Source organism: Salmo salar, chromosome ssa20 (assembly GCF_905237065.1).
Source record: "Salmo salar chromosome ssa20, Ssal_v3.1, whole genome shotgun sequence".
Lineage (NCBI taxonomy): Eukaryota > Metazoa > Chordata > Actinopteri > Salmoniformes > Salmonidae > Salmo > Salmo salar.
This window is the reverse complement of record NC_059461.1, coordinates 75,986,520-76,003,281: the sequence shown is the minus strand read 5'-3', so window position 1 is coordinate 76,003,281 and position 16,762 is coordinate 75,986,520. Positions and strand designations below refer to the sequence as shown.

The following is a 16,762-nucleotide window of genomic DNA, read 5'->3' as shown; positions in this document are numbered from 1 at the left end:
GCATCGGCAGTAAAACGGGTCCGGATAGGTGATTGTAGCCCAGGAGTGGCTGATGGAACTCTTCAGCTGGCTAGCTCCGGGATAATTGGCGTTTGCTCCGGGACCGACGTTAGCCAATAGTCACTCGGATAGCAACTTGTTAGCTGCAAGATCCAGGTGTAAATGTCCAGAGCTTGCGTAGGAATCAGGGGATATGGAGAGAAAATAGGTCCGGTATGCTCTGGTCTGAGTCGCGTTGTACAAAACTGGCGATAGCTTTCCGAGCTAAAGGATAGCTGATGACCGCTAGCCGCGGTTAGCAGAATACTAACGTTAGCTAGTGAACTGCTAACTTCTGGCTAGCTTCTGTTGTGGATTTCAGATTTGAGGTGAATAATACTTTTAAAAGAAACAAACAGATTCACACCACATTTGGTGAGGCGGGTTGCAGGAGAGTGTTTTGAAGTTGAATTTTTAGAAGAAAAAAATGTAATATAAAGATATGGGAAGAAAAAAAGAATATATATATATATATATATATATATATGAGGACAAAGGACGTATGACTGCTAAGCCATCTTGGACCAGGGCAATTGAAGCATATACATAATTATACATTGTTCAGATATGGACCGCTCAGATGTAATCCACCCTCTCTCGGTGGTGTAAAGTACTACTTAAGTAGTTTTTGGGGTATCTGTACTTTACTATACTATTTATATTTTTGACTACTTTTACTTCACTACATTCCTAAAGAAAATAATGTACTTCTTACTCTATACATTTTCCCTGACACCCAAAAGTACTCGTCAATGCTTAGCAGGACAGGAAAATGGTCCAATTCACTCACTTATCAAGAGAACATCCTTGGTCAGCCCTACTGCCTATGATCTGGCGGACTCACAAACACAAATGTTTTGTTTGTAAGTTATGTCTGAGTGTTGTGTGCCTCTGGTGATCCGTAAATTGAAAACACAAGAAAATACTGCCGTCTGGTTTGCTTAATATAAGGGATTTTTAAATGATTTACACTTTTACTTGTACTTTTGATACTGAAGTATATTTGAGCAATTACATGTACTTTTGATACTTAAGTATATTTAAAACCAAATACTTTTAGACTTTTACTCAAGTAGTATTTTACTGGGTGACTCATTTAAACTTGTTACGCAAAAAGGATTCACGTTATCAAGAGTCTTCAAACAGATTAGCAGATAGAATGGGAGGCCCTTGCTGAGAAGAAAAAAAGTACGCTCACTTCCTGTTTCAACACCTATTTCAACACTATTTCAAAAACAGAGTCTCTGCTAGGAAGTGGAAACCAGAGCACTGAGTTGCAGGTTTGTTGTGGTTTCTGTCTCTTTTCAGTTCACACGCACAGACACACACAGCTGTGTCTGTCTTAAAGGAGCAGAGATACAGTACAGCACCATGAACAACACCAACGATACCTTAGAGGACAGTGCTCCGGAGCTGAGTTGTGTGAATGCAGTGTATACCGCCTCTGCCGCGGTGTACGGCTGTGTGATGGTGCTGGGCCTGCCGCTCAACGCCGTGTCACTGTGGGTTCTGCTCCGCCGCCACGGCCTCAAATCCTCCAGCGCTGTCTTCATGAGCCACCTGGCTCTGTCTGACCTGCTGCTGGTGCTCTCCCTGCCCACCCGAGTCTACTTCTACACCACAGGCACCTGGCCCCTGGGCATCCAGGCCTGCACGGCCACCACCATGCTGTTCCGCAACAACATCCGCTCCAGCGCCGTCTTCATTACATTCATTGGCCTGGACAGGCTGCTGGCTGTGGTCTACCCTCTAAGAACCCGCCACATCCGCACCACCACCAATGCCTGGAAGGCCTGTGTCTTCATCTGGGTCCTGATCGTGGTGGTCAACATCCCAGAGGCCCTCTACTTCATTAGTCAGATGAAGAGCTGTAACGCCACTGACAAATGCTTTGAATTTACTCAAGAATGTGCATTGAATGTGCAGATAGCTGGTTACGTGCAGTACGGGCTGGTGTTTGCCATGCTGGGGGTCAACGTGGTCTCCACCGCCATGGTGTCCTGGACGCTACACAGGCACCTCAGCGATGCCGCCAGGGTCAACAATAAGATGAACGTCATGCTGATCTTCACCATCAACCTTCTGATGTTTATTGTCTTCTTCCTGCCCTCCTCCATCGTGGTGACGCTCAGTATCAGGAAGGCTATCATGCCCATGTTCTGTCTGGCCAGCATCAACTGTTGTCTAGATCCACTGTTGTACTACTTCTCTTTAGATGCTTTCTGGAAGAAGAAAGAGCGTTGTGACGTAGAGGTTTCTCTGGCCAGATCAGATTAAAGTAGATTAGGGAGGACACAGTGAGAAACGACTGCCAGTGGAGATAGTTTGAGGTAACTGCGTCAACATGTGTTCCTAAATATTACACAATTTATAGTTAAATGTTCAATTCTATTTTTGCCAAATGGCATTAGTTTTCTTTTTTTGTAACAGTTCATCTCTTCTTCTGTAAATTGAATTGCACTCATCTGTACTTTTAAGATGTGCTCATATAATAGGTTTTATTTAATAAACACTTTCCAACGGTATCTTCATGTGATTTTGATGGTTAATAAGACTGAAGTCATTGACATTTACTGAATGTAGGTTTTGCACATCAACCACAGTCCCTTTTCCAAAAGTACTGACAATAACTAAGGCTTTCATCCACATGGAGGGCCGGGTGCCCAACATTTCCCACTGTTGAGTGGTTCAAACATCAGACAGTCATGTGAATTTGTTGATAATTCATGAGGATCCTGGATGAGGAGCCAGGCAGGCAGCAGCAACCATCCAATAGCTCAGAGCCCTGCCACATGGAGGGGCATCTGTGTCCATGCTATATGGCAGACAGACTGTAAATAAGGAGTCACTATGGAGTCTAGTACAGGAAAGCCAGTGTAAAGGTGGCATGCAAATAAATTCATCCTTTGGGCCATTGTCTTCCAACAGGTGGGGTCACTCCTTTGCAACGCTTATCCCTCAACCATCAGAAAAGGGGAATTGACGCAGTATCTGCGAAAAGCCGCTATCTTACAAAAGACAATGCCTTTGGGCATAAGAAAACTAATCAAGCAATGTATGTTGACTGGATATAGGCTATGTGATAACCAGGTGGCGAATCGCATCTCTGCATGTCTGGCAGACATATCAGTGTGGATGACGGATCACCACCTCAAGCTGAACCTCGGCAAGACGGAGCTGCTCTTCCTCCCGGGAAAGGACTGCCCGTTCCATGATCTCGCCATCACAGTTGACAACTCCATTGTGTCCTCCTCCCAGAGTGCTAAGAGCCTTGGCGTGACCCTGGACAACACCCTGTCATTCTCCGCTAACATCAAGGCGGTGACCCAATCATGCTCTACAACATTCGCAGAGTACGACCCTGCCTTACACAGGAAGCGGCGCAGGTCCTAATCCAGACACTTGTCATCTCCCGTCTGGATTACTGCAACTCGCTGTTGGCGGGGCTCCGTGCCTGTGCCATCAAACCCTTACAACTCATCCAGAACGCCGCAGCCCGTCTGGTGTTCAACCTTCCCAAGTTCTCTCACGTCACCCCGCTCCTCCGCACACTCCACTGGCTTCCAGTTGAAGCTCGCATCTGCTACAAGACCATGGTGCTTGCCTACGGAGCCGTGAGGGGAACGGCACCTCCATACCTTCAGGCTCTGATCAGGCCCTACACCCAAACAAGGGCACTGCATTCATCCACCTCTGGCCTGCTGGCCCCCCTACCTCTGAGGAAGCACAGTTCCCGCTCAGCCCAGTCAAAACTGTTCGCTGCTCTGGCACCCCAATGGTGGAAGAAGCTCCCTCACGACGCCAGGACAGCGGAGTCAATCACCACCTTCCGGAGACACCTGAAACCCCACCTCTTTAAGGAATACCTAGGATAGGATAAAGTAATCCTTCTAACCCCCCCACCCACCCCCCCAAAATAAAAATATATAGATGTATTATTGTAAAGTGGTTGTTCCACTGGATATCATAAAGTGAATGCACCAATCTGTAAGTCGCTCTGGATAAGAGCATCTGCTAAATGACGTAAATGTAAATGTGAAATATGTATGGTCTAAAAGGCTCTACATCTTGTGCTGCCCTAAGGGGAGTACTATGTAGAAGTTAGCTGGGACCTACTAGGATCTCCTTTTTCTCATGTCCTCTTTTTCATGTATAAAAACTAGGTCACACAGCTCAATTAAGTCTGAAAATAACATACTTTTCCACTATGCCAAAACAGGTTAGTGCATGAGATTTGTTTACACTTTACCTTACCTCATATCATACCACAGCTGTCCACTTAAACCTACATACTGTAGGACAGTCTGGTTTCACACTTTCACCCACTGACACTTAAGGATATGATCCGTTACCTCCAGACAATGAAACAAGGCTGGTGGCACATACACAGAGCCAAAAGAGAACCGGGACAGTGAAATGTTCCAATGATGCCAACAATACATAACAACTATCATTTATTTAGAAAGAAAAGGACAGAAGCCCCCGGGTGTTTAACTACTTTATTCACAGATAAGACTTCACCAGCAGACAAAATATACAGACCAGTCTAAGGTATAGATTAACAGATTATAAGCTCCCTTACAGCAGTCAATACTTTAGTCCAGTCTCTGACTCTGGACCAAGGCTTTAAACATGCTCTTATAAAAGATTCTAACAGTGCAGTTTTTCCTTACAGAGAAACACACATGCAGGGGGGAAATCAAGACAGAATACTAGAACGACTCACAGAAGCATTGATAAAAAGTGCAAATGAAGGGGGAGTGGCTCAACCTCCCCAGAAAGAAAGAACAAATAATGAAGAGGTGATAAGAGGGGCATTAAAAATGGAGGAAGCAACTTTCTTTGATGCTTTCACAGGGGGAATGGCAGCTTGGCTGGAAATAATCTGGTATAATATTACATATAACTGCACACAGTAAGTGAAGAGCAAGTATTTCATGTCATGTACATGATTCTAGAGTCTACTTACAATAAAAGGTGCAAACATGCAAAGACTAATAATGGCTAATTTGTCTACCTCACTTTGTAGGGACACGTTCTTAAACTGACATTCACATTTCTTTTACTTTAGTCTGATAGGGTGACTGAGCTAAAGAAGAAGACAGACCAGGTGAAAGAGAGAAGCAAGAGGAGGGGTGCAGTGACAGAGAAACACTGAGACAAAGAGCAAGAGAAAGCGATGCTACACAACATTAGGTCGAGTGTTTGCTGAGGAACAGGATTTCTTGCCTTAGCACAGGGTCCTATTACAAAACTAACAGGGACGAGCAGTAATTTCAAGAGCAGGGAAATCAATTAAACTCACATTGACAACACATGGAAATGGTTGTCTCCCCTGACAACCGAGGCTGTCACACAGTTCTCTTAAGTCGACCCCCCCATCATAATTGGTTTAGGGGTTCTGCTACATGAAACTATTTAATCCAAGGTAAATCACAGAGAAAAACATGTATTATTGCAGCCAGGAAACACAAGGAAAACATCACTACTGACAATTACAAAAAGTTTTTTTTTTTTTTAAGAGACAGTAAAACGTATCAAAAAAGGAACAAAACCATAGTTAAAGTGCAGCTGAAACACAATTCAAAGTATCTACACAGGGATGCGCTACAGTGGCTCGAGAGGTGGCTGTGCCTTAGGGTGTCGTGCCCGACGTTCATGACAGTTTACGCTCCATCACAGATGACCGTCTCAACCACAAACGTGTTCTCAAAGTGGCGGATGCGATGGCAGTTCGCCGCTTCCCGTTTGTTGATGCCTACAAGTCAGACAGTGAAATACTTTTATTAGACAAGAGAATACAGTGGCTTGCGAAAGTATTCACTCCCCTTGGCATTTTTCCTATTTTGTTGACTTAACATTTATTTTTGGGGGGTTTGTATCATTTGATTTACACAACATGCCTACCACTTTGAAGACGCAACATTTTTTTTTATTGTGAAACAAACAAGAAATAACACCAAATTTTTTTTTAAACATGAGCGTGCATAACTATTCACCACCCCAGTCAATACTTTGTAGAGCCACCTTTTGCAGCAATTACAGCTGCAAGTCTCTTGGGGTATGTCTCTATAAGCTTGGCACATCTAGCCACTGGGATTTTTGCCCATTCTTCAAGGCAAAACTGCTACAGCTCCTTCAAGTTGGATGGGTTCCGCTGGTGTACAGCAATCTAAGTCATACCACAGATTCTCAATTGGATTGAAGTCTGGGCTTTGACTAGACCATTCCAAGACATTTAAATGTGTCCCCTTAAACCACTCGAGTGTTGCTTTAGCAGTATGTTTCGGGTCATTGTCCAGCAGGAAGGTGAACCTCCAAACCAGTCTCAAATCTCTGGAAGAGTGAAACAGGTTTCTCAAGAATTGCCCTGTATTTAGCATCATCCATCATTCCTTCAATTCTGACCAGTTTCCCAGTCCCTGCCGATGAAAAACATCCCCACAGCATGATGCTGCCACCACTATGCTTCACTGTGGGGATGATGTTCTCAGGGTGATGAGAGGTGTTGGATTTGCACCAGACATAGCGTTTTCCTTGATGGTCAAAAAGCTCAATTTCAGTCTCATCTGACCAGAGTACCTTCTTCCATATGTTTGGGGAGTCTCCCACATGCCTTTTGGCGAACACCAAACGTGTTTGCTTATTTTTTTTCTTTAAGCAATTACTTTTTTTATGGCAACTATTCCTTAAAGCCAAACTCTGGAGTGTATGGCTTAAAGTGGTCCTATGGACAGATACTCCAATCTCCGCTGTGGAGCTTTGCAGCTCCTTCAGGGTTATCTTTGGTCTCTTTGTTGCCTCTCTGATTAATTCCCTCCTTGCCTGGTCTGTGAGATTTGGTGGGCGGCCGTCTTGGCAGCTTTGTTGTGTCGCCATATTCTTTAAAATGTTTAATGGATTTAAAAGGTGCTATGTGGGATGTTCAAAGTTTCTGATATTTTTTTATAACTCAACCCTGATCTGTACTTCTCCACAACTTCGTCCCTGACCTGTTTGGAGAGCTCCTTGGTCTTCATGGTGCCGCTTGCTTGGTGGTGCCCCTTGCTTAGCGGTGTTGCAGACTCTGGGGCCGTTTGGAACAGGTGTATATATACTGAGATCATGTGACACTTAAATAAAGTCCACCTGTGTGCAATCTAATTATGTGACTTCTGAAGGTAATTGGTTGCACCAGATCTTATTTAGGGGCTTCATAGCAAAGAGGGTGAACACATATGTACGCACCACTTTTCTGTTTTTTTTTATTTCACTTCACCAATTTGGACTATTTTGTGTAAGTCCATTACATGAAATCCAAATAAAAATCCATTTAAATTACAGTTTGTAATGCAACAAAATAGGAAAAATGCCAAGGGGGATGAATACTTTTGCAAGGCACTGTAGGTGGACCATTCAGACCCTGAGTGACTCGCACAACCCTATACAAAGCTCTGAACCTCCCCCTCACCTCTCCCCAACTTACGTCTGCGGGCGTGGCGCTTCAGGCGGTATGTGTCCTTGCCGTTACACAGGCGGTAGATGAAGGGCCCCAGCTGGCGCATGTTATGAACCTTCCCAGTCACAACCATCTCCTCCTGGATAATGTAGGTCTGGGGAAGGTACGTCCCCTTCTAAAAGACAGAGAGGGGGGGAGGTAGACAGGGTTAGAGTTCAGAAAGAGAAAAAGAGAGAGAAGGGACAGGAGAGAGGAAGAACCCAGACTTCATCAAAGAAATTGTAAATACAGACATCGTCATCCTACAACAAACATGGTATAGAGGAAATGGACCCACTGGTTGCCCCCTAGGTTACAGAGAGTTGGTAGTCACATCCACCAAACTACCAGGTGTGAAACAGGGAAGAGACTCAGTAAAATTAGTAAAAACAGGAACATTTTACATCTGGCTAGAAATTAATCTCAACAGAGAAACATTTCCTTGTGTGTGCTACCTATATCCCCCCAATAGAAACCCCATACTTTAATGAAGACAGGTTCACCCATCCTAGAGGGGGAGATAAACCATTTCCAGGCCCAGGGAAATGTACTAGTCTGTGGTAACCTAAATGACAGAACTGGACAAGAACCTGACACCCTCAGCACACAGGGGGACAAACACCTACCTGGAGGTGACAGCATTCCCTCCCAAATATGCCCCCCTACACACAACTATGACAAAACAACCAACAAAAACGGGTCACAACTCCTGTCAGCTCTGTCACACGCTGGGTCTGTACATAGTCAATGGTAGGCTTCAAGGAGATTCCTATGGTAGGTACACCGATAGCTCATCCCTTGACAGTAGTGCTGTAGATTACTTTATCACTGACCTCAACCCAATCTCTCAGAGCATTCACAGTCAGCACACTGACACCTCTACCAGATCACAGCAAAAATCACAGTCTACTGAACAGAGCAATACTCAATCATGAGGCATCAAAGCCAAAGGAACTGCACAATATTAAGAAATGCTATAGATGGAAGGAAAGTAGTATAGAAACCTACCAAAAAACAACTAATTCAATCCCTTTCAGACAACTTCCTGGACAAAACATTTCACTGTAATAGTGAAGGTGTAAACTTGCCAGTAGAAAACCTAAACAGTATATTTGACCTCTCAGCTTTCCTATCAAATCTAACAATTTCAAGCGGACAACCTAAGAACATTAACAACAATGACAAATGTTGATGAACGTTGATGAATGTTGATGAATGATGAACAATGTAAAAACCTAAGAATGAAATTCAGAAACTTATCCAACCAAAAACAGAGGCACAGAAAACCTGAGCCTACACCTATGGTGAATCACTAAAACAATATAGAAATACACAACGGAAAAAGAAGGAACAGCACATCAGAATTCAGCTCAATGTAACTGAAGAATCTATAAAATGTTCCAATTTCCCCAGAAGTGGTTACACTTAAACATGAAAAGTTATCCAAAAACGGAGATGTGTGGATAAACCACTACTCCAATCTTTTTCAAATCAAATTTTATGTCACATGCGCTGAATACAAAAGGTGTAGACCTTCCCAGAGCCGTTTGCTTTTCTAGTTAGAGCCTAATGTTAGCTAGCTAATATTGTACCTGGTTGGTTAGCTCCCTGCACTGTGGCATTGTTGGCACTTTGTTCATTGTTGTTTAACTAGCTAACGTTAGCTGTCTGGGTCGTTAGCTAACGTTATGTGTGTGATCTTAAACATTGTTTACCTAGCTAGGTTCATTGTTTACCTAGCTAGCTATATGTCTTAAGCTAATGTTAGCTGGCTGGCTAACTAGCAGACATTATTATTCGTTTCCCAGAGCGGTTTGCTTTCCAAGTTAGAGCCTAATGTTAGCCAACATTGCACCTGGTTGGTTAGCTCCCATCAATATGTTCATTGTCGTTTAACTAGCTATCATTAGTTAGCTGGCTGGCTCGTTAGCTAACGTTACGTGACGCGTGTACAACACCCGTTGAATATGGCCGGTGTCAGTAAACGTCTGCAAAAAAGCATAATTAAAAATTGTTGCCAGCAGAGCTGGTTAGGCTGTTTTCATGTTATCCAGAGGTAAACAAATCATCAGCCAGAGCGTCACGTAAGCGCTCCTAGATGGGTGGGGCTAAAGCTTAAGAGGGTGTGAACGATGCTGACTGGGTTTAGACAAAGAAGAGCTCTTCACTAGATACCAAAACATTCAAAACATTCATTACTTTCCCATTGTTCCTCAAATGCAGTCTATGATATACCATTTTGTAGATCTGAGTCTCTACTTTTATCCAATGTAGGAAACACCATTTCACATTTTGCTACATAAGACCGAATCCAGGTGGTGAGTCACATATATACAGTACCTTCGGAAAGTATTCAGAACCCTTGACTTTTCCCCCCATTTTGTTACAGCATTATTCAAAAGTTGCTTTAAAAAAAGTGCCATCATTCTACACACTATACACCATAATGACAAAACAAATAGGTTTTTAGAAAGGTTTGCTAATTTATAAAAAATAAAACTGAAATATGACATCTACATAAACATCAAGTCTTCTTGGGTATGATGCTACAAGCTTGGCACAAATGTATTTGGTGAGTTTCTCCCATTCTCTGCAGATCCTCTCAAGCTCTGTCAGGTTGGATAGAGTGTCGCTGCACAGCTATTTTCAGGTCTCTCCAGAGATGTTCGAACGGGTTCAAGTCCGGGCTCTGGCTGGGCCACTCAAGGACATTCAGAGACTTGTCCCGAAGCCACTTCTGCTTTGTCTTGGCAGTGTACTTAGGGTTGTTGTCCTGTTGGAAGGTGAACCTGCTACCACCATCATGCCGTAGGGATGGTGCCAGGTTTCCTCTAGACATGACGCTCGGCATTCAGGCCAAACAGTTCAATCTTGGTTTCATCAGACCAGAGAATCTTATTTCTCATGGTCAGAGAGTCCTTTAGGTGCCTTTTGGCAAACTCCAAGCGGGTTGTCATGTGCCTTTTAATGAAGAGTGGCTTCCGTCTGGCCACTCTACCAATAAGGCCTGATTTGTGGAGTGCTGCAGAGATGGTTGTCCTTCTGGAAGGTTCTCCCATCTCCACAGAGGAACTCCAGAGCTCTGTCAGAGTGACCATCGGGTTCTTGGTCACCTCCCTGACCAAGGCCCTTCTCCCCGGATTGTTCAGTTTGGCCGGGCGGCCAGCTCTAGGAAGAGTCTTGGTGGTTCCAAACTTCTAATTAAGAACGATGGAGGCCACTGTGTTCTGGGAGACCTTCAATGCTGCAGAAATGTTTTGGTACCCTTCCCCAGATCTGTGCCTCGACACAATCCTGTCTCGGAGCACTACGGACAATTCCTTCAACCTCATGGCTTGGTTTTTGCTCTGACATGCACTGTCAACTGTGGGACCTTACAAGAAAGAAATAAACTTTTCACATTGTCATTATGGGGTATTTTAGAATAAGGCTGTAACATAACAAAATGTTGAAAATGTCAAGGGGTCTGAATACTTTCCGAAGTCACTGTATATCAACGAATTGGCGAGGCCACTAGAACAGTCTGCAGCACCCGGCCTCACTCTACTAGAATCTGAAGTCAAATGTCTGCTGTTTGCTGATGATCTGGTGCTTCTGTCCAACCCAGAAGGGCCTACAGCAGCACCTAGGTCTTCTGCACAGATTCAGTCAGACCTGGGCCCTGACAGTAAATCTCAGTAAGACAATAATAATGGTGTTCCAAAAAAGGTCCAGTTCATAGGACCACAAATACAAACTCCATCTTGACACTGTTGTCATAGAGCACACAAAACTATACACACACCTCTACCTACCTCACCACAGGTAACTTCCACAAAGCTGTGAACAATCTGAGACAAGGCAAGAAGGGCCTTCTACGCCATCAAGAGGAGCATAAAATTCGACATACCAAGTAGGATCTGACTAAAAATACTTGATTCAGTTAAAAAACCCATTGCCCTTTATGGTTGTGAGGTCTGGGGTCCGCTCACCAACCAAGAATTCACAAAATGAGACATACACCAAATTGACACTCCACATGCAGAATTCTGCAAAGATATCCTCGGTTTACAACGTAAAACACCAAATAATGCATGCAGAGCAGAATTAGGCCAATACCCGCTAATGATCAAAATCCAATAAAGAGCTGTTAAATTCTACAACCACCTAAAAGGAAGTGATTCCCAAACCTTCCATAACAAAACCATCACTTACAGAGAGATTAACCTGGAGAAGAGTCTCCTAAGCAAGGTGGTCCTGGGGTTCTGTTCACAAACACAAACAGACCCCACAGACCCAGGACAGCAACACAATTAGACCCAACCAAATGATGAGAAAACAAAAAGATAATTACTTGACACATTGGAAAGAATTTGCAAAAAAAAACTGCACAAACTAGAATGCTATTTGGCCCTAAACAGAGAGTACACAGTGGCAGAATACCTGACCACTGTGACTGACCCCAACTTAAGGAAAGCTTTGACTATGTACAGACTCAGTGAGCATAGCCTTGCTATTGAGAGAGGCCACCGTAGGCAGACCTGGCTCTCAAGAGAAGACAGGCCATGTGCACACTGCCAAAATAAATGAGCTGGAAACTGAGTTGCATTTCCTAACCTCCTGCCAAATGTATGACCATGTTAGAGAGACACATTTCCCTCAGATTACACAGATCCACAAAGAGTTTGAAAACAAATCCAATTTTGATCGATTCCACAGTGTGCCATTACAACAGCAAGATGTGTGACCTGTTGCCACAAGAAAATCGCAACCAGCGAAGAACAAACACAATTGTAAATTGATATAGAAATTATATAAGTTAAGGGATAAAAGTTAAAACAACCACTCAATGTATTGTGACATTTGTGAAACTGGGAACAGGAAGGGGGCTTCCTCACCTAGGAAGGGAAAGCGCCGTTAGGCCTGTGGTAGATTAGGAAACATGTTGAAGAATATGATAAGCAACGACCAGTTAGAGAAGACTTGTACAAAAGCATTCGTTTATTGAGTTAAACACCAAATGATAGAAAGGGACATTTACCGTGTGTGTGTGTGTGTGTGTGTGTGTATGTATTCAAAGTAGATTAGAGAAATATTAACAAATTCTAGAATGGAACATGTCTGTAAGGATTTGACCTTATAAACGAGACAGTGTCCAGAGAAGAGAAGTAAGTCAGACACCGGGCAAACCGCAGACCTGTTGTTGAGCTCGACTTGTCAGTTGCAGACATGAAGATGGAGGAACCAGGTTAAACCGAAGGAACTATCGAACCTGAACATTGTGACAGGGTTAGACGAGAGGAGGGGCATTTATAAAGTGTATGTCATAACCAAACGTGTGAGGTATAAAAGGCTATGTGCATTGTATAATTTTTAGAGCGCTCGTGAATAAACATTTTGACTATTGTAAGCTGGGACTCTGTCTGTTTCATTCAACCAGAATCTTACAAACTCTGGGTTGCAGACTGAGTAGTTTAATTGTAGTTCAGTTTAAGAACATAATTCTCGTAACATAAATACAACCCATATTTATGTATTTTCCCTTTTCTACTTTAACTATTTGCACATCATTACAACACTGTATATAGACAATGACAATTGAAATGTCTCCATTTCCTTTGGATGTTTTGTGAGTGTAATGCTTACTGTTACTTTTTTATTTCACTTGTTTATCATCTATTTCACTTACTTTGGCAATGTGAACATATGTTTCCAATGCCAATAAAGCCCTTTGAATTGAGAGGGACAGAGACAGAGAGAGCGAGGACTTATGTTACCTTAACATTGACCAGCAGTTCCCAGAGGTTCCGTGGGGGCATGACAATGGTGGTATTGAGCTCGATGACATAGCATTTGTCCAAAGCGATGTCATGGTAGGCAGTCAGTCCCTGGTGACATAGACAGAGAAAACTAATTAAAACTGTCAAAAACCTGGCTGATTGACTCTCCATCCTACAAGAGGTGTGTGTACGCGTGTGCATGTGCCCGGTACTCCTCACCCTGTGAAAGTCATGGATGATGTCAGCAGGGTCACTTCCTCCAAAATGGGGCACAGGCACGCTGATCTGCTCATAGTTGTCTTCTAGGTAGATGCCCACGTTCTCCTCCAGCTCCTGTCTGCCTCTCAGAGGGGCGTACACAGAGTCCTCATAACGAACCCTGCAGTGGAACAGACTCTCCTCTGGGATCTAGGTCAAGGCACAGGGGAACCATTAGCAAGGCTATCACTAACTATCATCTTCATTATCACAGTCGCTACTATTATTAAATGTTTCATGATCCCCGACTGGGATAGAAGGACCAACGTGCTGATAACCAAATGGAAAACTCTGATCTCCAATGTACATCATAACAACACCATCAGAGACAGTTACACCAGGAAGCACATTTACAAATCCCACATCAAAAGAAAGGACAATAGAGGATAGGCCTAAGTGGTATCATCAGAGTGTTGTCTCATACTGTCACAGTACTGAGACACTGTATATAGATGCTAGGTACCTGGGGTATGAAGTAGTAGCGGTAGACATAGATGGAGGCCAACACCAGGCCAGACATGAAGACCACCAGGCCAGAGGTCAGGCAACATAGGCCATTCAGAGGGGACCTCTGGGAGTGCAGAGGCAGAACCAGCTCCTCGTCATCCTCCTGACAGGGTGACAGGGAGACACACAGGGTCACATACATGAGCACACACACGTCACACCAGGCTAGTGTCCTGTCCAGGGGGTGTACTTCTACATCAAGCTGCCTCACGCTATGAACAAACTCAGACAAAGCTTCCTTGCCCAAGGCTTACTTACTTAATTATCTACCCCCCCCCTCCAGGTAAAAAGGATATTCACAGCTATTCTATGGTCACATCAAGACAGGGCAGACTAAGTCAGGTTGGGTTAGGAGTATTATGTTTCTGCTCTTAGATAGAAAGATGACTACAAAAGTGAATCCTGAAACCTGCAGCTATAGTTACGGTATGTGGAATAAATCTGCATGTTTTAGCAGGGAAACAGCAACGTGGGTGGCAGAGAGAGGGATGACAGAGTGGTTAGTAACGTGGCACTTCTAAGACGGAGAGTAATGCCACCCCCAGTCTCTCACCCCATCTGCCGCTGCCACACGCTCAACCGGTGTGTTGGCAGCGTGTCACGGGTTGGCTTTCTACCATCCTTTCTACCGTACATGTGCAACTATGTGGGTGGATAGGTACATTTATCCTGAAGGATGAGCTCTGTGCGTAGGAGACAAGAAAGAAAGTTATTCTTAGCTGGTACTTGGAGTGAAATTCTCCTGACATTGCTATTGCCTGCGTATGAAAACAGCTCACAGACTATCAAACCAAAAACCTTGGTGTTATGACAACCTGTGTTGAAAGATAAACTAGGAGATAAAATGCACAAGGACGAAGGGATAGACTACACATCATTTTCGCTGTCTGTGTGTGTGTGGGTATGTATGTATGTATGTATGTATGTATGTATGTATGTATGTATGTATGTATGTGCTCCCCACAGAGGCAGATAGCTACCAGTGTTCTCCTTCCCTGCTGATTGAGATAGGAGGGCCTTACATGGACTGAGAACATGACAATGGTCTGTCTACATTTCCAACAAACGCTATAGAAGATAATGGCCAATAGGCAACTGCCAACTTCCCCCTGAGATAAAAACAGGCACACATACACCCTAATTGGTTTAGATGCATCCTTCTAACCTTTGATAAAATACACCTCTATGGCTTTAGTTGTAGCTCATTACTGTCTGCAAGTGGCTGACTGAAAGCAAAGCATATTTGATTGAATTCGAAACTGCAGGATGCTGGGGAGCGAAGCTTTCCTAAAACCACTGCATCACAAGTTGAGAACTGTAGCCTACTGATGGCACAGTGATGCTGCTTATGAAATATGAACTTGCATAGCAAGCAGTAGTAACCTCCATCTGCCATTTTGTCTGCTGCCTGTGTTTTGTAAACATGTTTTTCTTCTAATCCATTCACATTTGCCAAGAGATAGTTCTTCATAATCCACAGCAAACATTATAGGTTTATGCTTAAAGCAAAAGTAATAACTTGATCCTTCTTGGTTTAGGTTCTTACAGCTATTAATTTAACTCCAATGTTGACCACATTGGAGTTCAATTCTCATAGCCTAACGTTGGCCTAAATAATTGATGTTGATAAAGCTAATTTCTCTAAGAACATCCACTTAACTATGTTCAATAGTAATGTTAACAGTTCCCCTTTGTTCATTCAATCGGCTATTTGGCAAAGTGCCGACATTTCCACAAATAGCTTGTTAGCCGCACAACATCGTTTTATTTCCTGCCAATGGCTGCTCTGACCTCAAATAATGTTCAAATGCACCTGCTGCGTTCTTCAGTGTGCCGGTAAATTTCAAGTTAAATGCCCCGCAAACGCTTGACAGCCCACGAGTAAATAAGTATTGGAGGTAGCGCCAGCTAGCTCTGTTTTATCGAAGGGCAATGCACACAAAGCGATATGATGTTGCAAACACAACGAAAATGCATCACTAACTTACCATCGGATGGGTTATGAGAATTTCGGTCTTTTCGCCATCATTCTCCTCCTTCTCGACTTTCTGACCCGCGACGGACAGGAAAGTGATCTTGACCATTGCTGTTCCTGTGAAAGACTAATCGGGTGGGTTTCGTTTCTTCTAGCTACCGTAGCTAGATCCCCTACTCGTATGTGAGCCTTTACTGTTGTTACTGATACAATGTATCTGGTTGTCTTGTTCTTCTTCGATGGGGTTTAACGGCGGTTGGAGTTAAATGTGTATTACCGCCACTAGCTGGATGGTTTATTGAATAAGAAACAAAAAAAATTACATTTCGGGAAAGGGGTGAAACGAAATCATAGAAAATAAAACACGTCACACTTCTTCAATCACAGTCCACTCCAAAATACATCCCTACACAGACTCAGGGGCCTGTGCTGTAGATACATTCACCGACAGGATTTCTTGCACCGCCTTGGCTGTGAAATCACAAAGACCCCAAAAAGCTCTTACAGGGTATCTCTCGAATCCTAACTTTATGAGAATTTTTATTTATAACCTTCATTTAACTAGGAAAGTCAGTTAAGAACAAATTATAATTTGCAATGACAGCTAACCCAAACGATGCTGGGCCAATTGTCTGCTGCCCTATGGGACTCCCAGTCACGGCAGGTTGTGATACAGCCTAGAATCGAACCATGGTCTGTAGTGATGCCTCTAGTACCAAGATGCAGTGCCTTAGACCGCTGTGCCAC

The 16,762-nt window shown here is 43.5% G+C and overlaps 2 protein-coding genes across 2 annotated transcripts; one reads left to right on the top strand and one right to left on the bottom strand.

Annotated features, from left to right (window-relative positions):
- The first annotated feature begins 1,060 nt into the window (after positions 1-1,060).
- Positions 1,061-2,564, top strand: LOC106581285 (lysophosphatidic acid receptor 4-like). The gene has a single exon (XM_014163250.2). It carries the CDS (start codon positions 1,411-1,413, stop codon positions 2,314-2,316), a length of 906 nt encoding a protein of 301 aa, XP_014018725.2. The 5' UTR covers positions 1,061-1,410; the 3' UTR covers positions 2,317-2,564.
- A 1,960-nt stretch (positions 2,565-4,524) lies between these two features.
- On the bottom strand, positions 4,525-16,427 carry LOC106581354 (integral membrane protein 2C). The gene is made up of 6 exons (XM_014163359.2): positions 16,029-16,427; positions 13,997-14,143; positions 13,495-13,683; positions 13,273-13,383; positions 7,505-7,652; positions 4,525-5,797 (listed from the first exon to the last, which is right to left on the bottom strand). Exons 1-6 carry the CDS (start codon positions 16,122-16,124, stop codon positions 5,706-5,708), a joined length of 783 nt encoding a protein of 260 aa, XP_014018834.1. The 5' UTR covers positions 16,125-16,427; the 3' UTR covers positions 4,525-5,705.
- Positions 16,428-16,762: the final 335 nt, after the last annotated feature.

Coding starts and splice junctions, on each gene's coding strand:
- LOC106581285 (XM_014163250.2), top strand. CDS start 1,411: ATGAACAACACCAACGATACCTTAGAGGACAGTGCTCCGGAGCTGAGT.
- LOC106581354 (XM_014163359.2), bottom strand. CDS start 16,124: ATGGTCAAGATCACTTTCCTGTCCGTCGCGGGTCAGAAAGTCGAGAAG. Junction 13,384..13,494: donor TCATCCATGACTTTCACAGG/GTGAGGAGTACC, acceptor CTATGTCACCAG/GGACTGACTGCCTACCATGA. Junction 7,653..13,272: donor AACTGCTGGTCAATGTTAAG/GTAACATAAGTC, acceptor TCTGTCTTTTAG/AAGGGGACGTACCTTCCCCA.